This window comes from Hibiscus syriacus, unplaced genomic scaffold, assembly GCF_006381635.1.
Source record: "Hibiscus syriacus cultivar Baekdansim isolate YM2019G1 unplaced genomic scaffold, ASM638163v2 tig00003041_pilon, whole genome shotgun sequence".
In the NCBI taxonomy this organism is placed as follows: Eukaryota; Viridiplantae; Streptophyta; class Magnoliopsida; order Malvales; family Malvaceae; genus Hibiscus; species Hibiscus syriacus.
Window position 1 is genome coordinate 6,498,707 of NW_024061960.1, and position 25,856 is coordinate 6,524,562.

At 33.5% G+C, this 25,856-nt stretch overlaps 1 protein-coding gene and 2 pseudogenes across 1 annotated transcript; all 3 read right to left on the reverse strand.

Annotated features, from left to right (window-relative positions):
- Positions 1-5,207: 5,207 nt before the first annotated feature.
- LOC120170242 lies at positions 5,208-6,050 on the reverse strand (annotated as a pseudogene).
- A 5,669-nt stretch (positions 6,051-11,719) lies between these two features.
- Positions 11,720-13,080, reverse strand: LOC120173558 (annotated as a pseudogene).
- Positions 13,081-18,969: 5,889 nt separating this feature from the next.
- On the reverse strand, positions 18,970-22,398 carry LOC120170249 (beta-glucuronosyltransferase GlcAT14A-like). Its single transcript, XM_039178232.1, has 4 exons — positions 21,743-22,398; positions 20,095-20,170; positions 19,891-20,006; positions 18,970-19,774 (listed from the first exon to the last, which is right to left on the reverse strand). Exons 1-4 carry the CDS (start codon positions 22,224-22,226, stop codon positions 19,260-19,262), a joined length of 1,191 nt encoding a protein of 396 aa, XP_039034163.1. The 5' UTR covers positions 22,227-22,398; the 3' UTR covers positions 18,970-19,259.
- Between the last annotated feature and the right edge of the window lie 3,458 nt (positions 22,399-25,856).

Sequence of the window (25,856 nt, forward strand, 5' to 3'; positions counted from 1 at the left end):
CTCTTGCTCTTAATGGAGTTAAAACGTTGAGAAACTAACTATGTGTGTATGAGTTAAAAGAAGTCATATAAAGTAGGAGGATGAATGATAAATATATTCTAAAAGATGGTAGTATTTTAGAAGCCATGTGTTTGTTTGTTATGATACGTGATAGATCAAGTGGTTATCCATGCGGTTATGCTGTTACAACAGGTGGATGAGCAACAATTGAGCTATCATCTTAATCATCATAAATAACCTATTCTTTGTATGATGTATTATGCTTATTGAATTAATAAGAGATGTATTTTTTAGTAATTTTTTCATGTTTAACACACATTACATCTAAGGGGTTTTAGTTTTAAAATATTGCTTTTAAAACAAAAAGTTCAGTAAATGAGAAGGACAAATTTGACAAATGAATTTAAATAAATAAATAAATAAAAGAATGACAATTAAAGTAAAACGAAAGGAAAAACACTTTCGATTCTTGGTAAACCCCCTAAGTTAGAAAGAAAAATATCGAAAGTAATTATAGAATCAAAGTATACAAGAAGTAAGAATAAGAAATGTAAAAGAATAAGAAAAACAAGTAAAATTCACAAACATCTTCTTTTATTTTAAATGTGGTTTATATGATTTTATAATCATAGCGAGACAATCATACAACAACAATAAGTCTCTCGTTGAAAAACTTTCCTAAGCCCAGAAGAAGGAAAAGGAGTGCATTTTATTGTTTCCAAACTTACAATTGTTTGAATATAAATTCTGAAGAGAGATCAATATTTCTTTTTACCACTAAGGTCATTTGGTGGGTTCCATTTATTAGTATTATAATTTTGGTTTTTATGTCATTCTTTGTGTAAGTTATCATTTATATTGTTATTATTGTTTTCACGAACCAATTTATTCCAGTAGTTAAATGAATCGTTATTGTTCCTAAAGGTCACAGGTTCGAGCACAACAACTATAAGAGTGATTGAGCGTTCATTGTCAAATGATTAAAAGTATTTGGAATAGATATTATTTTGTATCACCTTTAGCTTAATCAAAAAAAATATTGTTATTATGATTTGCTATTTTCAGCATTTTATGTAAAGAAATCAAATTTTTATTCGATTTGAAGTTAAAATACATGAGTTAATTTGACTCGACTCATAATTTCATAAACTTGAGTTGTCCCAAAAAAAAACAAATTCGAGTTGAATTATAAAATAGAACTCGAATATAATTAGTAGAATCATTTTAAAGTTTTAATAGAATCCCTCAAATCTTCATGATATATGTATATCACACGCATATATAGCGTGTATGATTATAAAAAGTCATTTAAATTAAAATTAAACATGAAAAATATTTATATTTATAAAAAAACCTTAATTTAGTTTAAATTAAAAAATCTTAAAATCTCCAAATCCTAACACTAACTAGTTGTCGTCGCCCTTTTTTGCCACGACCACCGTTGTCGATGTATTCTCTGTCATAATCCTAGTTATACACTGTCGTAGTTGTCGTCGATTGGCCATTAGAATCGCGAGGGATCGTGATTTTCATCATAGGATTCTCAGGGTATAAAACTTTTATTCGACGTCAATCAGTATCATTTCATAAGGTTTTGGTCACCAGAAGACGTGAGGTCAGGCGGAGATTCGTCGACATTTAGAGATTGAAATTAAGGTTTTTAAAGTTTTGGGGTTATTTTGAAATTTATGTGTTTTTTTAAATATATATAATTTTATTTTTTAAATTTTATATAAAAAATTTAAATTATCAAATTGTGACATGTGTCACTTAACGAAAGAAATTAACGTTGTTGATAACCCGAATACCTAAAATGATATCGTTTATAATTTTAAACACTTGAATGATCTAAAAAATATTGTAATCACCTATTTGAGAAAAAATATAATTAGACACTTATTTAAGTATCAAGTTTTATTATATATGTAGTTTTCAAAAAAAAAGTAAAAATGAGAGATGTTTTGGTTAAGTGTGTTTTAGGGGGATCATTACCTCCAAATTTCACTGGCTGTCTGGCATGCTGTCCCTAATCCTAAAAGCTTTCAAAAACCACACTTTATGCAGTATTTATTTACAACTGTCCTTTTCTTTGCTTATTTATCAAGTCTATTGATTTTTATTCCACGTTTATTTACCATAACTGCCACTTACTCCTTTTCCCTTTTTCATTTTAATAAACAAGATATGATTAATATAAAAATAATTGTTTAAATTATATCTCAAAATATTTTTAGTACTTATAGAATTTTTGTTAAAAATAAGTATCTAACGTTTTTTCTGTTATATTTTTATTAATAAAATATTATTTTTAACTAATTTTTTATTTTTATTTTTAAAAATTATTTTTTTTATTTTTTAAAAAATATATTAAAAAATAATTTTTAGAAAAAAAGTGGGTCCCACCTCACCCTCACCTCCCTACCCCGTCCCCCTTCTCTCCCCCCTCCCCCACGCATCAGCTTCCCCATCCCTTCCCCAGTCTGCTAAAATGGTGAAAGAAAAATGGCTACAAGAACGAAGAAGCTCGCCTATGGTCATCATCGCCGTCGGTCTCCCTTCCCCAGGCTGAATCATCGGGATTATTTGGATTAAATTCCAGCTAAATCCCTCACCCATTAAATTTAGGTTTAGGGATTTTAAATTTAGAAATTCATAGATTTAAGAAGATTCGAACGATGATAAGAGGGGAATGATTGGTAATGAAAATCTAGCGACGAGTGGGTGATTGTTTGATAATAACAAGGCGACTGATGATGGTTGGTCACGTTTGGTATGAGCGGTGGAAATAAAGATTTTAGAGTTTTAGAAATTTAAAAGAAAGATTTTAGAGTTTCAATGATTTTTTTTTGTAATTTGAAAAATATTAGATTTTTTTAATTAATAATATTTTTAATTTAAAAAATATAAGAGCGACACGTGTCAGATAATGATCACATTTAACGATTGTTACGGTCTAAATATTTAAAATATAAGTTGAAAAAATTATACACCTATTTTTAACAACATTTTTTTATTTATTAAAACGTTTTTCAAAATATAATTTAAATATTTATTTTGTATAAAGAATATATATATATATATATATATATATATATATATATTTCAGTTATGAAGGAAGAGGTTAAAATAAATACAAAATCACTGAACATCACATCAGCATGTCACAAAAATTTAAAATATTGGGTGGGGCCGTTCTAAAGCGTAGAGAGTACAACCGCCGCCCTACTTTTGATTACACATCAATAAGATCCTCACTTGTTTATTCATCTATCTATTTCAGGTTGGAAGTTCCAATTTTGAGTTGTGAGAGGTAAGCATACCCGTTTATAATATTTTAATGATATACCATGGACATAAAAATTAAGTCTCTAAAAATGAATATAAAAAAAATAATAAGAACAAATACTTGTAAATTATTTTTTATTATGTTTAATAAATTATCTAATAAACACATTAAGTTTTAAACAAAAATATTAAGAAATTTTATTAAATATCCAATTACTCACACAAAACAAGTATATCCTCTTTTAAGAGGATACTTGTTAGATTTTAATATTTTCCATCTTTTTAAAATAATAATAGAAAAATAATTAAGTGGAAAGTAAAAAAGTAATTTATAAATGCCATATCATCATTATCGTTAATTTTTAATGGTGGGTAAAAAAATTAAAATGAAAATTAAATATTGTTTTTGAAAATAATAATTGAATGAGAAAAATAAAATAATAAATGAATGACTAAATAGATAATTTTTTTAATGATATGTGAATTTATAGTTTTTGGGCCTGGGGTAAGAGGGAGCCTTGGGCAAGTGCTCCTCTTGCTTAGGCTCATGAACGGGCCTAGAGGTAAATGTGTGTAAAGGAATTTGATTTAATGGATTTGATATGTTGATCTATTGATTTAATCTGAAATCTTAAATATTTGATTAGTTTTTTAATTTTTGGATATTCGAACCTAATACAGATCAATTAAATTTTAATTTGTTATTATTAAAAAATTCGATAAAATGAACCTTTAGAAAATTTTACTTAGACCCAATAGTCCCATCTGGGGGTGTACATTTCATATCGAATATTCAAATCTGAATATAAACTTTATTTTAATAAAAAAATTAATTTTAAATTTGATATGTTGTAAGTTTATACAATATATTCTATACCCCTACTATATATTTTTCAAAATATACTTGAATCATTCTAAAACAAATATTTAGAAGGCTTAAAAAATAAATAATTTAAAATTTTAATTAAAAAAAATCAAGGCTGACTGGCTAGATTCATTCTAAAACAAATATTTAGAAGGCTTAAAAATAAATAATTTAAAATTTTAATTAATCTAAAAAAAAAAAATCAAGGCTGCCTGTCTAGGGGCTAGTTTTTATTTCGGATTTTAAGATAATATGAAATTGAAATTTCACCGATTCGTATCTAATTTGGTTATCCAATTTTTTTGAATATTCAAAAATTAAAAAATATATCATATATATGAATTTTCAAATCGGATCAACAAATCAAATCAATCAGATCGGATTTTTGCGCACACCCCTCATCCTAGCCAATCAACCTACCCCAACCTCAGCACCCCAGCCCCGGTTAGCAAATTATTTATTTTGCAAGCCTTCAAATAACACATTAAGAAATTCTTTTAGAATTATTCAAGTATGTTTCTAAAAATATATAATAGATGTGTGTATATATATATATATAAATATATTGGTACACTAAAGTTTAAGTCAAGGTTACTCTCCCAGTCCAATGTCAGGGCATACCTAAGACCCAATTGTGATTTACATAAGACTTTATAAATTACCCACCAAGAGTGACAGTGGTGGGATTCAAACTTAGTCTTACAAGCTCATATTCCTGAATCTCAACCACTTGTGCCAACACTCGTTGAAGTAATAGATGTATATAATACATTGTAAAATGTTATAAAATTTTAAACTTAAATTAAAACTTTTTACTAAATTAAAGTTTATGTTCAAATTTGGATATCTGGATATTCGATCCTAAAATTTAGATATTTAATATTTTTTCATATCAAATATGAATTATAATTTAAATAATTTAAATTTTTAAATATCTAAATTTTCGGATTGAATAATATTTGATATCTAAAAATGTGCACATCTAATGAAAGGAAGGAGCCTCATCCGCCTTTTTATCACTTGTGGCAACATTTTGGAAAACGATGAAGATGGCATACTACATGACATAACAAGCATTTGAGTTTTCGTCGGTAAAGAGAGTAAGTAACAAACTTCTCATCTACAGCACTGGCAGTAGGCATAGCTTGCACAGCGTTTTTAACATACCCCCAAGGAGCCTTCTTGTCATATAGCTTGAGCAACGTAAGGGTATGCCACTAAATTGTAGGGCACGTAAGGCCAAAACTCAGCTTTCTTCTCTGTGCTCTTCACTTTCTTTAACTCCTTGTTTGGCTCCAAGTACCCCGTCACATTCACTCGGCTTTGTTTTCTGTTCACTTCAACCGATTTTGCTCCTAAACACCATTGATTCATTTATTATAGTAGTGAAGAAATCAGCAAAGGCAAGGCAGATAATTGGCAGTGGGGGGAGCTTTGTTTTGAAACCTTTGATGGAGGACACGGCGTTTTTTCTCTACTTTCGCAGCCATCACAGTCCATTTTAACCTTTGTCTCTACCTTCTGCATACAACAAATTAGTAAAGAAGGCATATTTGATCTTCAGTATCCACATGCTCAAGAAAAACCATGACTCTCCATAGAGATGTATAGAAAGGGCTGTTGAGGTAGTCGTTTATTCAAAAAAAATTATATTATATTTTAAATATTTTATTTATACATATTATCGATAATCTATTAAAAATTAAATTTTCATCCCTTAACATAAAATTATGTGTCCCTTATAACATAGTTGAGAGAATAAACAATATATAGATATAACGTAAACAAGAAGCCTACTAAAAGAGAGAATATGTAATTAAAACAGTACCTGCATTACGTTACGCTTCTTCCTTTTGGAATGAAGAGTAATAAAATCAGAAAGGAAGTCCAAAGCACCCATTTTTTTATTTTCTCTTGAACCACTTTATGCTGATTGCAAAGCTAGGGGCTAAGAAAATTTATACTTTATGCATAATAATATAATTGAATTAATAAATTTAATGGCTATCATTTGGATTAAGACCGAAATTTCAAAATTTGAAAAGTATAATCAAATAAGTGTATAAGAACTATATCTATACTTTGCATACTAATATTTGACCTATTCAAAGTAGCCACTAGGGGTTAAGCATTCCTTGAATCTTACAAAACCCACAATCTAATCATAACAAAGTAATCATAACAAAGTAGATTGAGAAATGAGACATTTTGTAATTCATAATCACTGTACATTCTCAGTATTCTTCTCTCTTTAGATTTGTAAACTTCTGTAACACCACAACCCGTATCCGACCCGGATACGAGTCTGAGATGTCACATTGACTTTTAAAAATGATATTCTTACTAAATATCCAAATATTTGAACTCTTTTTAAAAAAATACGATAATATATTGTTGAATCATATTTGCTATAACCAATTTAAGAAAATATATGTTTTATGAACAGTAAAATACGGTATGAACAGTTAACAGTACCGTATGAACAGTGATGAACAGTGAAAAATTTCGAATATAAATTATGCATCGATGCACTGCTACAGTACTTCGTAAAAATACATATAAATTCATAAAAATATAACCTTTCATCGCTATGCAATTACATTTGCATAAATATGTTAAAGATATTATAAAACTCAATTAGAGCATAAATATTTAATTTATCGACTTTGTATACATGCCAACTATTATCATTCTTACAAAATACATAATATACATTTCTTTTCTGATCTGATCTTTGGAAAGGAGGAATTAACATGTCTTGCATAAATTTTACCAATCTTCCTCTTCTCGAAACATACGCGTGAAACAATCACACACTAAGTCGTTGACTTAGTGAGGCATATAAAACTAATTATATGTTAACTGTAATTTCTACAATGCATGAGCATTTGATATTACCTTATCATACCAAAGCATATATTATTTTCTGTAATATATACATACATGCACATATCATGTAACATAACATCATTAACATGCTTATCATTTCTCATTTTATCATCAATAATTTCTTTATATACCATATCAACATATAATGTAAACTCTAAATCACACTATTGCATAAACAATTACCAATCTTATATAACAAATACCTTTCACTTAGGAATATACACAATATAACATATGAATCTTGTAAATACTTTTGATGTCTTTTATAGGCCCATGTACATTACTGAGAACTCAAGGTATGTGAGTACTGTGAGGTTGTGCACTATGCTATCACCACAGCTCGTATAAATTTGCACCGTAGTGCCACGTAGAATTTGTCCCAAAGGAACGCGTAGAAATGCACCGAAGTGCCACGTAGAATTGCACCGTAGTGCCATATAAGATTGTCCATAAGGACCACATAGAAATTCCTTAAGAATCATATACATATACCAAGGATCAAGTAGGTGTCTCAAAAGACCTCATACATGCTCCAAAGAATACATATGTGTCCCGAAAGACCACGTAGAATTTGTCCCGAAGGACCGCGTAGACCCTCGACTCTTGGCATGCCAACTATACCTCTAGATCTCATGACACATAACATGGGCATTATCTTTTATAATTATCACATATTCACATTAGCACATAGTTCACTTACACGTAGAACATTTTCATATAAATCATATTCATATGTCATATAGCTTATACCTCGTTCTTATGTCTTCTCATAGACATATATTCTTTCTCACATAATCACATAGGTTCATATCATATAACATGTATCACGTGCTGCATATTTATATGCCACATATTTCATATCACTTTGCATAGAATCACATAGCTTGTTTCATATAGCTTATAGAATTTCTCCTTTGTTTACATACATATGTCATATGTTGTTCACATATATTCATATATACCTTACATAACACATAAGATAACATATCATGCATATCACATAGTTGATATCATATTTTTCATATATTCATGTACATATAAAGATCACATACATTTTAGAAATTACTCCTTACTATAATAATTCTATTGGCTCATCGCAAGCCAATGTTTAATCGATAACTTAAGTACAATTAAATTGCACTCACCTTAGCCTTGCTTTGATTCGATCCTAATTCTTTGATTGTTCCAGAATTTGTTTAGGCTCAATATCTACATAAACATAATTTCAAGACGATTTTTAGAAGCCTAAACCTTATAACTTGGTATTAATAACTTAGACTAATTTAATGAACCAAATTTTAGCTTTTCCTTTAGGAGTGCATCGATGCACTATGGGTGCATCGGTACACAAAATAGCTTTGAAATATCCATGCATCGATGTACCCCTTAATGCATCGATGCACCTACCTAGAAATCACTGTTCATTGCACGAAAAATCACTCTTTCAATTTCTATTCTTCAAGTTTCATTCCCTTTCATATTCTTAACTCAAATATACATGTTTAAACTCATTTATATCTATTTATTTCGTCTTAAACCTAAAAATTCTATTCTCCATATAGAAATCAATAATCATACCAAATTTTCCATGTTATCCAAACTTAATTCTAACACTTCTAACTTCTTATCCTCATGGATGACAAGTCAAATTCATCCTCCAAATTCATTTAAACCTTCTTATTCAAAATTTCACTTAAAACCCCATTTTATTTATTCTATCATAACTCCTTTATCTTTTGATTTTAAGATAACTTAAGCTTTCCTTAAGCTTAGTTATCATCTAATGATCAAAACTCACTCTTAAAATTAACAAATAATCAACAAAATATAAAGCTCACCTTTGCTCTAGCTTGGGCACGTTGGAGAAAAGAAGAAGATGAAGAAGATAAGTTTGGAAACTTATCTCTTCACACATGCATCACATGGGTATTATAATACCCACTAAATTTTATTTAATTATTTTTCTTGTTCAATGACTCATTTGCCCTTTGATTCTTTTAATAATTACTAATAACCCTTCAGGAAATACTTTCAAATAAATCATTAAACTTTTTAACTTTTCCACTTTAATCACCAAATTCTGAAATTTCACAATTTAGTCACTAACCCGATATTGAGGATGTTACAATTTTTGTTCGAGATACGTTAAAACTTTTTGTTCTGCCGCTACTACTGTTGTTGTTGCTTGATGACGATAATGCAATTAAATTTTGTTGAGGACTTTGATCGTCATCTTGTTCATCTTAATTGATAAGATTGTCGTCGTCTTTATCTTCATAAAAAAATAGTCATTCAACTTTCTTTTTTCTTAACTCCATCAAACTTCTTTCTTGTCTGCTTAGGGACATGGGCATATGCGATGCACCCAAAAACCTTGAGGTGTTCAACTCTTGGTTTCTGATCTCTTCATGCTTTATTTGGTGACATATACTTAACATTGTTTGTTGGACACCGATTCAACAAGTAAACTTCACAACGAACAGTTTCGGCCTAGAAATTTTTTTGTAGGTGCTTCCATTTTATCATATTTCTTGCCATGTTAAGAATTGTGCGATTCTTTCTTTCAACAACTTCATTTTATTGAGACGCATATTTAATTGTTAGTTGATGAATAATTCCATATTCTTTGCAGAAGTCTTTAAATAAATTTAACTTATACTTGCCTTTGTTGTAGAATCTGAGTATCTTTAAATATTGATCACTTTATTTTTATGTCATTGCTTTGAATTCTTTTAAATTTTCAATGTTTCTGATTTTTCTTTCAAAATATAGATTCAACTTTTTCTACTAAAATCATCAATAAAAGTTAGAAAGTACTTGTTTCCAAAAAGTGATGGAATATTAAAAGGACCAATTATGTATATGTGCACAATCTCCAACGACCTTCGGGCTTGCCAGGATCTGCCAACTTCGAAGCTTGATTTATGTTGTTTTCTTTTGATGTATGTCTTACATAATTGATTTGGAGGGTTACATATTTGTCTTTGATAACAGCGTCAAGCCCGAAAAAATAATTATGTGAGGCATGCATCAAAAGAAAACAACATAGATAAAGATTCGAAGTTGGCAGATCCTGACAAACCCGAAAGCCATTGGAGATTATGCACATCGATATATTTGGTCCTTTTACTATCACTTGGTGGAAACATATACTATCTAACTTTTATTGATGATTTTAATAGAAAAAGTTGGGTGTATGTTTTGAAAGAAAAATCAAAAGCATTGGAAAAATTGAAAGAATTCAAAGCAATGACATAAAAACAAAGTGATTAATATTTAAAGATACTTAGATCCAACAACAGAGGCGAGTATACGTCAAATTTATTTAAAGACTTATGCAAAAAAACATGGAATTATTCATCAATTGACTTTTAGATATACGTCATCAACAAAATGGAATTGCTGAAAGAAAAAATCGCACAATTCTTGACATGACGAAAAGTATGATAAAAGGGAAACACCTACCAATAAATTTCTAGGCCGAAGATGTTCGTTGAAAAGTTTACTTGTTGAATTAGTTTCCAACAAAAAGTGTTAAATATATGACATCAAATGAAATATGGAGTGGTAAAAAATATGATATTACTTATTGAAAGCATGAATAGACACTCGATAATTTGTAATTCACACAATATTGTCACTACGAACTACAAAATACTAATACAATACTAACTTTGACTGATTTACAAAAATCACTGTAGCTTTGTTAAACTTTTACTCTTTCCCTCTAAGTTTTCTTACTTATTCATTACACATATTCGTTTATCCTAAACTAAGGTAGAACACATATATATAAGATCAATTAACCGCCTCAAAATGCTTCATTAATTGTCGTGTTTGTCTTCAGCTTTGCAATTATGTTGTTGCTGCCATACACGTTAATATTTTGCCATATTTCCAGGTGTTTTTGCTGCTCTCCTCTCCTTTAAGAAGGTTGTTCATATCGTTGTTGATTATCACTTGCTTACCTTACTATAACACTCTTGTTTGCCGACATACTAAAAATCTAGCTGCTGCCATACTTTTTCAACTCCTTTTGCCACATGTAGATTAGATTTTAATTATAGTTTGCCAAGTGTTTCGTTGCTCACTTAGTTCTTAAGCATATACTTCCAAGCTTTGCCGACATCCAAAGCCAATAAATCAGGTTTGATTTTTTAACAAGATTTTCATGGTTTATAGTGCCTCCATAATTATTCCCATGTCATTTTCTAATGGTGATGCATATTTAATTCAGCTGATAACTGTTCAAACCCACCACACACCTTAAACCCGAGCCTTGGCAAGCCCCACTTACATAGTCTAGAGTCAACTAAACCATTGGAAAAAGCAGGTAATTTAATCCAAAAGAAAGATCATTAGTACTTGGCCAGTGGCTTGCATCTCAAAATCTCACAACAATTGAACCATAGGGGTTCGAAAAGAAAGATCTCGGAATTCGGATTATCAGTGGTTCACAAGTTATCCAAATAAAGAGGAGAATATAAAGGCTTCTGGAATTCAACACGAATGCTTTGGTTAAGATTCCATGAATAGGGTTAAACAATAGTAATATTTTTTTCATCCTCAAAAGTTGATACATAAGCATACAGATAGATGCAATCAAATGTATAAGGGATAGTGGATATTCAGATAATCCCCTATAAAGAGTCGGATTTCAGACCATTCTAATGAACTATTTCAAACAATACTTACGGCACAGTGTTCAAGGTTCAGAACTTGCAACATGTAAAAGGCAAAGGGCACCAAGCATACAGCCAACGTTATCTCTCGATACGGAAAGAGATTACAATTGCAGGAAGGGCACCGGCATACATCCAGCATTCCTCTCTTCTGGCCTCCAACAACTAATGGAGTTCCCCTCAGCTTATTGATTTTCCGAGCCAAATTTAAAGCTGTATCCTTCTTCCCCTCATTAAGTAGAGCCTGTTTGAGATAGCTAAACATCTTGGCTGGAGGTCGAATACCTGCATTCAACATTTCATTAAAATATTTGCAAGCATCATCTAACTTTTTCACTTGACACAAACCGGTGATCATATCAGAGAACATATGCATGCATCCCCGGAAGCACTCCCCTAGCCTTCATCTGATCCCAATCCTGCATTGCTATTTTCACTTCATCCTCGTTGCAAAACATCCTTACTATAATTTCGTAAGTACTCACGGTTGGCTCACAGCCCAGCTCACTCGACATTTTCTGGAATACGGAGTAAGCTTCCTTCGTCCTCCCAGCCCTTATTAAGTGATGAAGAATTATATCATAAGTTCTTGAATTCGGACCGGCCAAATTTTTTCTCATTTCATCTATCACTCGAAATGCATCATCTATTCGCATGGAATAACAATAAGCTCCTACAAGTGAATTATATGTAGGTGCATCCGGAGTAAAACCACAGCTCTTGAAACGTTAAAAAAACTCAAGAGCTTCACTTAACCACTTCTCCGAACCTAAGCCATTAATTAAAGTACAATAAACATGGGGGGTTGGCTTACAATTTTTTGCCTCCATCTCATGAAACAACTCAATGGCAGGCATTATACTTCTTAGCCTTACAATAAGCACTGATCAAAATACCATAAGTTACAACATCTGGCTCGAACCCCTCATCTTTCATCTCTCGGTAAGCCTCGTCTAATCTCAACAAGTTGTGTTCTTTGCCCCAACCTTCCAACAAAATAGTATAAGACTTAATATCGGGAACAAACCTTCTCTTTTTCATTTTATCGAACACTTTGTTTGCTTTCTCAACTTGTCTAGACTTGCACAGAACATCAATCAATCTATTGAAATCCGATGGTTCAAGCTTGAAGCCGAACTCCTCCATCCGCTCAAAAGCTCCTATAGCCTCTTCAACCTTCCGGGCTCTTGCGAACCGCCGTGAAATCAATGCAAAAGTATCTTTGTTCAACAGTTTCCTACACTTCATGTCATTCACCAAACTCCATATCAATTTGAACTGCTTGATCTTACCCAAAGCTTCAATCAAAGCATTGTATGTTGTTGTGGAATTCGGGTTGATTTCCACCGATAATAACATATTCACCTTGAAAACTATTATCTAGGTGACTAGTGTGAAAACGATTGTACTAAAAATCACCCCAAGGTAGATTCCCAGGAAAGATGAGGGGTCACAATGGTCCCTCTTAAAACTCACTTTCCTTAGACAGAACTACCAAGACAAGTAATTTTAATAGGACAATAATTAACAACAACTATACCTGACAATAGCTATTAAATATACGTAAAGAGAACACCAAAATTTAACGAGGTTAGGCCAAAATTATGCCTACCTCCTCGAACACTACTAAAATAATATTTCACTAGTAGAAGAAATATTACAAAGAGAGAAAGAGTACAAATAGCCTCTAATAGTGAAGAAGGCTTATATTTGTGGGATGCTTAACTAAGGAGGAGGATGACTCTATTTATAACAAAAGAATTTCCCCTCCTCCTTATACATAACCAATGTGAGACTTTGCCAAAAAACCAACAAATCTCCACCTTGACAAATTCCACACACATCTCTCAAAAATTCAATCTTCAAAGTGTCTACAAATTCATCTTTTAATTTGTAACAATATTGACCAAGTCTAAACAATGTTTAAACTTGCCCACAGTTACCACTTTTGTCAACATATCAGCAGGATTCTCAGTGGTCCGAATCTTCTGGATTATGACTCCACCTTCTTCTAGAATCTCTCGTACAAAGTGATATCGAACATCGATGTGCTTCGTTCTTGCATGGTAAACCTGGTTCTTTGCTAAATGAATAGCACTCTGACAGTCACAATGCACTTTGATGTGCTTCTATTCCATTCCCAATTCACCAAGCAACCCTTGAAGCCAAATTGCCTCCTTCACAGCCTCTGTAATTGCCATATACTCTGCCTCTGTAGTAGACAAAGCCACTGTTGACTGTAAGGTGGACTTCCAACTGACTGGTGCCTTTGCAAATGTAAACAAATAACCAGTAGTTGATCGACGCTTGTCCAAATCACCTACATAGTCTGAATCACAATACCCAACTATATACTGACCATCTTGTTTGTCCTGCTGAAAGACCAAACCAACATATACGGTGTTTAGAATATACCGCAGAATCCATTTCACAGCTTCCCAATGCTCATTTCCAGGATCATGCATATATCTGCTCACAACCCCAACTGCCTGTGAAATATCGGGTCTCGTACACACCATTGCATACATTAAGCTACCAACAACACTTGCATACGGAACCTTTGACATGTATTCCCATTCTGCATCATCCTTAGGTGGCATGGATGCACCGAGCTAGAAATGAGGAGCAAGAGGTGTACTAACTGGTTTTGACTTCTCATTCATGTCAAAACGTTTTAGTACATTCCTCAGATATTCTTTCTGAGACAAACAAAGCCTCCCCAATTTCTTATCCCTTGATATCTCCATGCCTAGAATCTTCTTTGCTTCACCAAGATCCTTCATCTCAAACTCCATGTTCAATTGAGTCTTTAGTTTCGCAATTTCTGTCTGACTCCTAGAAGCTATCAGCATATCATCAACATAAAGAAGAAGATATATATATGATTCGTCTTGTAGCTTGCGTAAATACACACAATGATCATATTTGCTTCTTGTGTACTTCTGCCCTATCATAAACTTGTCAAATCACTTGTACCACTGCCTTGGAGATTACTTCAATCCGTATAGCGATTTTTCTAATTTGCACACCATCTCTTCTTTTTCAGCAACTTTGAATCCATCTGGATGTGTCATGTAGATTTCCTCATCCAAGTCTCCATGTAAAAATGCAATTTTTACATCCATCTGAACTAGTTCCAAATCCAACTATGCTACCAAAGCCAACAAAATTCTGATGGAGGAATGTTTTACAACTGGAGAAAATACTTCATTATAATCAACTCCCTCCGTTTGAGCGTAGCCTTTAGCCACCAATCTTGCTTTGTAGTGGATGCTATTCTTGTCAGAAAATCCATCTTTCTTTGCATATACCCACTTGTACCCAATTGCCTTCTTTCCCTTCGGAAGACTAGCTAGTTTCCACGTCTGATTCTTTTGAAGGGATTGCATTTCTTCATTCATGGCGATCCTCCACTTTTTATGTTCTGAACTTTGGACTGCTTCATTAAAAGTGGCAGGAACGTCATCAATTGCAATTGGTGATGCAAAAGAGACCATATCAGCATAACGAGCATGTTCTCTAATAGTCCTCTTTCCCTTTCTGAGTGCAATTGATTCATGTTGCTATGGAGGTTCTTGGGTCTGAACCTCTTCTTCATCTGACTCTTCTTCTACCATAGGAGAGTCAACATCAGTTTCTTTACTGGTTGGGTCAATTCTGCTTCCTTCAAACTCTACCTGTTTGGGAGTTCCATCTGTCTGCTCCAATTTTTCTGAAGTGACCTTTCTCAACATGGTAGATTCATCAAAGGTAACATCCATGCTGAAGATTATTTTCTTTGTTTCTGGACACCAAAGACGATAGCCTTTCACACCAGAGGTGATCCCCATAAAGATCGCCTTCTTTGCTCTTGGATCCAGCTTTGACTCCTTAACATGGTAGTATGCAGTGGAACCAAACACATATAAGGAATCATAATCTGTAGCAGGTACTCCAAACCATTTCTCTAATGGTGTTTTACCACCAATAGCAGTCGATGGTAAACGGTTGACAATGTGACAAGCATAGACCAAAGCCTCAGCCCAAAATTCTTTGCCTAACCCAGCATTAGACAACATACACCGAACCTTCTCCACTAATGTTCGGTTCATACGCTCTGCCACCCCATTCTGTTGTGGTGTACTTCTGACAGTGAAATGCCTGACAATACCTTCTTCTTCACAGACTTTCAGAAATGAATCATTTTTGTACTCTCCACCATTGTTTGTATGGATACGTTTGATTTTTCTGTCTGTTTGAGTCTCCACCATCTTTTTCCATTTAAGGAAAAATCCTAGCACCTCATCCTTTGTCTTCATTGTATACACCCAAACTCTCCGGGAAAAATCATCAACAAAGGTGACATAATAATGTGTTCCTCCCAATGAAGTTGTCTTGGAAGGCCCCCATACATTTGAATGAACATAATCCAAAATACCTTTAGTATCATGGATTGCTGTTCCAAATTTCACCCTCGTCTTCTTCCCTTTGATGCAATGCTCACAAAAAGCTAATTTGCAAGCTCGAGCACCCTTTAATAATCCTTGATCTATCAGCAATTTCAAGGATTTTTCACCAACATGCCCCAAGCGCATATGCCATAACCTGGTTGCTTCTGACTCATGTTCATCAGTAGAAGTTGCCACTGCTGCTGTCCCAACAATTCTACTACCCAGCACATTGTTTCTTTTCCGGATTCCCTTCATTATCACCAGTACACCAGAGATAACCCTCATAATCCCATATTTTGCCCTCACTTCTAAACCTTTTGACTCTAAGGTTCCCACAGAGATGAGATTTCTCATTAAATCTGGTACATAATGGACACCTGTTAAGGTTCTGATTGATCCATCCTGATTCCTCAAGCGAATTGAACCAATCCCAAGTGTGTCAAGAGGGGAATTATTTGCTGTGTAGATAATTCCACCTTTTAGCTCTTTAAAATCAAAGAACCATTCTCTATTGGGGGTCATATGGTGGCTACAAGCTGAATCTAACAGCCATGAACTGGAACAGCTGGTTGATGGCGTAGCAGCGAATGCGAAATTTGAATCTACATCATCATACTCGACCACATTTGATTCTGAGACAGCCTTTCCCCTTTCAGGTTTGCCTTTGTTCTTTAGCCTGGGACATTCTTTCTTCCAGTGCCCTTTTTTCTCGACAAAAGACATATTCATCTTTGCTCAATCTGGACTTTGACTTCGATCTCCCTCTCCTTCCTTTATTCTGACTCTTTGAATGGCCTCTAACAACAAAAGCTTCTGCTTCGACACTTGTGTTTTCTTGTTTGTCTTTCTTTCTCAATTCATAACTATACAAGGCAACAGTTACTTCACTGAGAGACACATCAACTTTCCCATGAAGTAGAGTAGTTTCAAGATACTCAAACTCATTAGGAAGTGATCCCATCAACATCAGAGCCAGATCTTCGTCTTCAAAAGTCACGTCCATATTCATCAGATCAATCACCAGCTGATTAAAGCTAGTAATGTGATCATTCATAGTGGTACCTGGTACATAGTTGAAGCAGAACAATCTCTTTTTCATGTAGAGCTTGTTCTGACCGCTTTTCTTCAAAAATTTCTCCTCCAATGCCTTTCACAATTTACTTGCAGAAGTTTCCTTAGAAAATGCATACTTCTGCTCTCTAGAAAGACACGATCAAATAGTACCACATGCCAATCTATTGATCCTCTTCCATTCTTTCTCCTCAACATCATCTGGTTTCTCTCCTTCAATAGCAATGTCTAGACCCTACTGAAATAGGGCATCTAGAACCTCACTTTGCCACATGCCGAAATGACCGGTGCCATCAAAAATCTCCACTGCAAATCTAACATTTGTCACAGCTGTTGACGACGATGTGGATGTTTTTGTTGCGTCTGTCATTTCTGCTACAAATTCTATTTAATAGCTGTCAATGCAGAATGTCAATTATCCCAATGAATTTTTTTTATGATGTGGAAAATCAGCCTAAGTCGCAACCACAAAGCATACTAAAATAAACCAAGAGCTCTGATACCAATTGTTGTGGAATTCGGGTTGATTTCCACCAATAATAACAAAATCACCTTGAAAACTATTATTTAGGTGACTAGTGTGGAAACGATTGTACCAAAAATCACTCCAAGGTAGATTCCCAAGAAAGAGGAGGGGTCACAATGGTCCCTCTTAAAACCCACTTTCCTTAGACAGAACTACCAAGATAAGTAATTTTAATAGGACAATAATTAACAACAACTATACCCGACAATAGCTATTAAATAGACGTAAAGAGAACACCAAAATTTATCGAGGTTAGGCCAAAATTATGCCTACCTCCCCGAACACTACTAAAATAATATTTCACTAGTAGAAGAAATATTACAAAGAGAGAAAGAGTACAAATAACATCTAATAGTGAAGAAGGCTTATATTTGTGGGATGCTTAACTAAGGAGGAGGATGACTCTATTTATAATAAAAGAATTTCCCCTCCTCCTTATACACAACCAATGTGGGACTTTGCCAAAAAACCAACATCTGTATCATATTTCAACCCTTTTTGCTTCTCTGCCCATGTAAAAACGACAGTGCAATAACACCCGCATTGCTCAGCCTCTTCAAAACCTCCACAACAAGTGAAGGGGACACTTTAATTGAAGCACTTTCGAGCAATTCGTCGGCGTTAGAACCAGGGTGGCTGGAGAGGAGTGTGCAAATTATGGCAGCTTCTTGCTGGAGTTTGGGTACTTCAGGGTTCTTCTTATAGTTTTGAAAAGACAAATCTTTCGGTGTTAAATCCAAATGGATCGATCTATTGAAATGAAGAGTAGATGAAAACACACATGAGGATGAGTGGGCAAGTGAGTTAAGACTGAAAATTTGATGCTTGATGAATTTCCGTGAGTAATTGGCTGGTGATGGTATGCAAAGAGAAAGAGAAATGGGTTTTCGAGAGGTTTTAGACAACAAATCCTGAAATCGAACGACACCCATTTTAATGTTTGAGATACCCATTCGAAAAATTGCAATTTATTCTACCATAATGCCCAAGTTATATTAAAAAATTATATAATTTAGCTTTTGCAATTTATTTAAGGTTAATTTGAATGTATACAATTTAATCAAATAGTGAATGCTTTAATTTGAATTGTTTGAATTTTTTTCTCTCATTTAGCTTTAAATAAATTTGTTCCAGTGGATGCGATTCGAAGAAAATTCAAAAAGGATTTCTTAACTGAACCAACTTGAACTTTGTTTGCCGGAAACAGAAACAAAGATGAGATTTTTAATGAATGAGTTGTGTTTGTAGCATCAATTCAACGTGCCGAAGAACATACAACAGCATGCAAATGGGCAGCTCAAGAGGAAAGTCCTGTTAACTAAGGACTCTGTGCGGCTTTTTCCACCATTAAAACACTACCCCTGAAGCCGACATCGTCGACCAAAATCGCAAAATGAATAAAGACATACAGACCAAAAGAATGTAATGTCATCTGAAGGTGTTCTTTTGAACCTTTCGTGCAAAATTCAGATGCAAAGGTCAACGCAGTGAGTGTAATTTATTCACCTGTTTCATTTGCACTGATTGGACTGTAAATTCCAGTCATCCAAAAGGTTCGTTACGGTTTCACCAAACTTCTTTGCCTGAGATCCGGGCTTCACGACATTTACATCGCCCCACTGTGAGCAAGGATCCCTCCACCAGCTCTGCTGGCCGGTGCACCACGACCCCGGGGCAGCTCGCTTTCGCCCACGCTTGAGGATCTTTTCATCAACCATGTCCAATAAGGGATCGTTCTCTCGAAACATTCTTGCAAATGCTGCTCCACTTTGAACCATTTGTTCATAATCAGAAATGTTGAGATAATGGGGTTCCATCTTTGGGGGATTGTCCCAGATCATGTATCTTAAATCACCGTTTACGGTAGTGTTCTTGAACTCTGGTGAATTGCAAATGACAGACTGGAAATAGCTTTCTTCGGATAACATAACATTGTTGAAATACATCAGAAGTGTCCTGGGTAGATTATCCCACCCAAAGATGCAAAATTCCAGAAAGGATCTGCTTAAGACGACCCACGGTGAACCTGCAATTCAATACGAAACCCATAAAGGTGTTGGCATCTCCACAGAAAACAGTCACAAATAGAATTTTATTTCATGAAAATTAATGGGGAGCAACGATATGGATTATAAAATTTGCCTGTGAATATTTTAAAAGCATCCGGCATTGGCCTTTTCTCCGTAGCATGAAAAATTTTGGTCCTCCTTGCGAGGTAAAGAGCCGGGTCAACTACAATAGGCTGAAACCGATGAACTCTGCTTACAAAATGAACCGATATGATTAGATGTAATTACAATTGTGCAGCAAAATGATCTGTACATTTTATGGAAAGGGTTTGCGTACTCTTTCCACCCCAGGTCACTGGTGTGATCAATGAAATTGAGGTCCCTACTGACAGAGGAAAACACGTGCGACAAATCTGAGATACGAGAGAAAAAAAGGTTACTACAATTAAGATAAGAAAGGTGAAATCATAGAACTCCTGCCATTGAAATTTGAAGAAAAAATAATTGCAGAGAAAAGATGGGGCATCTGAGATTTTGTTCAATATGATATCGAGTTCTGGTGCTAGTGATGTATGGTTGGTTATCAACCTGCCTCCTTTGAGATATTATTAAGTTTTAAATACGCAAATAATGCATGTAACAGAACAAGTAAAGAACATCAGAAACTAGATCATAGCACTTTCAGCTCCACAAATTAATATATCTTCCTTCCTAGAATTCTACTCACCAAAGTCGCAAAGAATAGAAAGCCCCTTTCTTTTACCTTTAACCTACTGTTGTAACACTTAACAACAAACCGATTTTTTAATAATCGGTCATAGTTCAGCAGCTGCAGAGGTAAGATGCATAACATTATCACTATTCCGCTCTGACTATTTCTTTTCACTAATTTTTCGTGTGAAGGTAACTTTTAGTTGGCTGTATGAAAATGTTAACTTCTTGTTGCACCCTTAAGTAGGCAATTAACCAAAACAGATGCAATCTATAGCTAGAAAGGTTTCTGTTGAAAGGATATGATTTTCTGGGGCGTCTCTGATTAAAACGATATGAAGAAATCGATCATTTCCAAATGTTAAAGTGTATTAGCTTAAGGATCTAGCTTCATATGTAAAGTGATCAACCATTTCCGAACTGATGCGTGTCTAACCGTATCAAAAACAAACCTAGAAATGTAAACATTGAGAATGTCAGGTCAGGCATAACCAAACCATTGTTCCCTGTAGAAATTTGGCCCAGAGTTTCATCCATTGAAATTAAAAAATTTAGCAAACCTATGCAGATTCGAAACTTCAAGCAACTCATTGAGAGAAACATATGCCAGCCAGTCATCCTCCCCGACATACATTCTAGTCTCTCGATCTGATAGCCTATGTGTCATGTATATATGATTATGTAGCGAGGCTTTGCTTATCTATTCTGAGGATCAGATCAGATGTCTTGAAATCAACTATACCTGAATCACTTTAACTTAAATGAAGCTAGAAGCTAGTCAGAAACATGATCAAACTAAAAGAATTTTTGTTGAATTACGTACAATATTCCCGAATCCTATCAAATTTCTAGACTGTAGTAAATATTGTAAGATTAGAAGTGTTGCACCAAATTCTGGCAGAATGGATCCAAGTAAAACAGCAACTATAACTATAAGGAAACTATTGATTGAGGTGTTAACTCGAATCCATTATACTAATTTCCAATCAAAAAGCAAACTAAACCAATTCAGAACATCTGCTGAATCTAAGATCATAAAGAACACCTGAATCAGAAAATTTCGAAGTCCCATTTCTTATGAAATGGCATATTATGTATCGAACCAATGCGAAATCATTCGAATTTCGAACAGTGCCAATCGAATCAAGATCATGTATATCCAAACTAAGAACTTTTTTTCCAACTCAAAACCTCAATTCTCCTAGCTACTCCATACAAAAGAAAACAACATAAATTAAAAAAAAAAAACAAAGGAATCAACTGAAACCGCTTACCGTCTTGAGTAATCAAGGGATAATCCAAGGCACTCAAAGAAATAAACCAATCCCAGCCACGATCAAGCTTCATCAAAACAGCAGCAGCATGCAAGGTGGCAGCAATATACGAAGAACCCATATACGAAAACCGATCGGGCTTCCCGATAACATCTACATTTGCAAAGTTCTTTATAGCCGGAACAGATTTCAAAGCCACAACCAAATTATACCGTTCGTCATCGGTGGCATCAGCTCCAAGATGCAACACATATCGATTCCTGGGGTGATAGATAGCAAGCAGTAGCCTAAAGACCTGATCTTTATCGCCTTTTCCGCCAAATATATAATACCCAAAAGCCGGTGGATAAGGAACGCCGTGTCGGACTAGCGAAGGGAAAGGTCTAGGGGAGCTGAAATTTGAGATCGAGTAAATTACCAGGAAGAGAACGGAGAAAAATGTAAGGGAAAGAATACTGAAAAACCATTTCTTTTCAGCTCCCATAACAATAATGTTTCAAGGGTAATTCAAAAATTATGGTAAAATTTGATTCAAAGATCGACTTTTGAGCATATGGATTTCTCGATGATCAAATGAGGAAATCTAGGTTTAATTTGGACTTTGAGGATGTCAACAAAGAAAGCTCAGATCTTTGGATCAGCACAGTAAAAGCTGTTTTTTTTTCGTTTTTTTATTTGTTGCTCAACTCTCCCTCTCCCTCTCCCTCTCCCTCTCCCTTACTGTGATGACAATGAAAATGATTACAGTTCTCCTTTTCTTTTGGTTGTTGTGTAAAATTCCAATCTTTTTTCGGTTTCGATGATGAATTGAAAATGTTTGAAGGTGAAAGATTTAACTAGGGTTAGGGTTTTTTATTTTTTATTTCATTTTTTGGGTTAGATTTGGTTTAGCTGGATAGATGAACATTGAAGTTTCAATCTTTACGATTTTATTTGTTTTTTTCTGATAATTTGATCCAAGAAAAGTGAGGTAGTAAACTCGGTTTTTCTTTGCGTATGTCCAAAAACTCAAAACCATTTTAGCTACCAAAATGTTCACGATCTTCAATTGCGCGTTTCGTGACGCGCCGCCGCCAAGGAAACACCTAAAAAAGGCCAGTCCTTTGGTCAAATAAGATCCAGGAGTATACCGCATGCGCCAAGGATCATATGTGGGAAACAATTCATCTCAAGCGACCTCTGGACCGACCTGGAGTTTGTTTTTTGGTAAATAAGTAATTTTGAAATAGAATTTCCATATTTTAAAATTAAAAAAGAAAATATTAGTTGGGTCTTTGAATAAAATAGCGTTGATGATATTATTGGACTAATTTTGTTTTGTAGATTAAGTTGGGGAAATAAATGTGATCAATTAATTTATTTGGGGATTCCGTTGATAGTTAGATAAAAGATTAGATGAACCTCGTACGGTTTTTACAATCTAAATGTCTTGAATTAATCGCATGTCTTTCTTTAATACATGGGTAAAGTACACCAATACTCCTCAAATTATAAGCTTCTTACTGTTTTTGTCACTTAACTTTCAAAAGGTATAAAATAATATTGATAAAATATATTTTGGTCACTCTGCCATTAACTATCATTAAGAGATGATATGACATGTTAACGAATACATTAAGTGGTACCAGTAATAAAATAAAATATTACTTCTTTTTAGAAAATTCTTGTTCGAGTTATTGTATCTACAGGGTATGCGTTTGTTGTTATAGGTTAAGAAAAAATATGAACATATAATACTGTAGACACTCATTTTAGTCCATATTTATTTTATTTTATTTTATTTTATTTATATATATATATATATATAGTTTGCAAACTATTTTTTAAAAATACGTATATAATATATAGCTTTTAAAAAATATTTTGAAAACTTATATAATAAATAGTTTTTAAAACACTTTTGAAAACTATATAATATATAGTTTTTAAAACATTTTAGAAAATATATATAATGTATAGTTTTTGAAATCATTTTGAAAATTTATATAATATATAGTTTTTGAAAACATTTTTAAAAACTTATATAATATATAGTTTTTGAAAACATTTTTAAAAATTTATTTATAATATATAATTTTTAAAATATTTTTGAAAATTATATAGTTTTTAAAAATATTTTTGAAAATTATATAGTTTTTTAAAAATATTTTTGAAAATTTATATATAATATATAATTTTTTAAAAAATATTTTTAAAATTTATATTATACAGTTTAAAAAAATACTTCTTTATATTTATTTTATATTATTTTTTTACTATTTTATTTTTATTTTATTTTTTTCTCATTTTTTTCTTTGTTTGTTATCTATCCAGGGTCTATGTCCAAGAATTCAGTCCAATATGTGGGTCCAACATGTAACCAATCAGGTATGGGACTGAACCAGCCCAAGACTCTTAGGGGGTGTTTGGTTCAAGGATTGTGGGATTCCCATGGGATGGGAATCCCACATTCCCATGTGTGGTTGGCCGTGAATCTCATTCCCGGTAGTGTTTTATTACCAATAGTAGATTTTTGGGGGTATATTAGTGGGAATGTCATTACCTCCCTTCCCTTAGGTATTGTAATATTACCGGTGTTTTGGACTAAAATGCCCTTAAATTTTTTTTTTCCAAAAATATTCTTCTTCTGTCATTGAATAATAAAAATTCTCCGAAGGTTAAATTACAAATTTATCCTTAAATTATTTTAGATTTACCAAAAAAACTATAATTAAAATTTTATATAAAGTTCAGGGGTTAAAAAAAATTTTACCCTTTCATTAAACTTTTTTTATATTTTTAATTTTGTAAAAAAAAATTATATAAATATTATGAATTTAATTTTTTAAAGAAAATATATAAATATTTTACAATTTGTAATATTATACAAATATATAATAAGGACAATTTGGTCAAATATACATTTTAATAATCTTTTATTCTTTTAACCAAATACGGTAATCTTACATTCCTGCTAAACCAACCAAACACAAAATACAACATTCCCAATAATCCTATTTCCTGGTAATCTTTTATTCCCACTGGTAATCTTACATTCCGTGAACCAAATGCGCTCTTAGGGTTTGAGAAACCCTAACGTAAATAGTCATCACGTCGCAGCCGAATGGGAACCATTGGATCTGGTCGTCTGATCCAATGGCCAGAATCCATTAAGAACAACCAAGTCATTGGCTGACCAAAATCCTCAGCCAAATCGCAGAAGAATCGGAACCAAGGCCAACTGTTCAAGCACGACCACCAGGACTGAACCATCCCAGAAAATCGACGAGCACTCCACAATATCCGAGACCACAACGGCCGGTTGTGGGGTTATAAAAGCCCCAAAGGAAACCATCATCGGGGGACATCATCAAGGAGCCAACATCGAAAAAAAAGAACCATAAACACATAACATCGAAAGCCATATCACAAAAAACCGAGAACACATAAGGGATTCGAACCACAAAACCATCGTCATCAAGCCACGGTGAGTACACCGAGAACAATCGAAACAACAGGAAGCACAAATACAAATCAACCCAAACACAATCAGGCCAAAAATAACAGCAGCAAACCGCACACAAAAAATCAAAAAACAACCCAATCTAGACTCGGGAAGGAGGCTGTCGTCAGAAGGCGAAGGGTCACCGACGAGGAAGGTAAAAAGTCGAACCTTTCGGGCTAGATCTACATCGTCCGAGGTAGTTTTAGGCTATTTGGGTTTGGATTTGTACTCGGGGTGATGAGAAGAGTGTTTAGTGAGATTTTGGGGTTGTTCGACCATCAGCGATGGCAGCCGGAACGATTTTCGACAGTGGTGGCCCGACGGTCGACGGCGGTCTGGTGAGAGGCCATTGTAATTCCCATTTTGCGGGTAAACTGCACCCGCGACCCTTGTAAGTTTGCACCGTTTACTTTTTAGTCACCAAACCTCGTTTATTAATTTCGATTTAATCCATAAGTTTCAATTCGTTTCAATTCGTTTCAATTTGGTCCCCTTAATTTTTATTTTTATTTTATCTTTTCCCTTTATTACGCTTTTTATTTTCTTACTTTGTTTATGTTACTTTATTTTTTTTCTTTTTTTCAAATTAACATTTTTTTAAAATATTTGTTTTAATTATTTTTTTAGTAT

Bases quoted from the DNA above. Each gene is read 5' to 3' on its own strand.
- LOC120170249 (XM_039178232.1), bottom strand. From the start codon at position 22,226: ATGGGAGCTGAAAAGAAATGGTTTTTCAGTATTCTTTCCCTTACATTT. The intron at 20,007-20,094 runs GTACGCAAACCC...TTTTGTAAGCAG, and splicing joins AGTGACCTGGGGTGGAAAGA to AGTTCATCGGTTTCAGCCTA. The intron at 19,775-19,890 runs GCAAATTTTATA...ATTGAATTGCAG, and splicing joins TGCTTTTAAAATATTCACAG to GTTCACCGTGGGTCGTCTTA.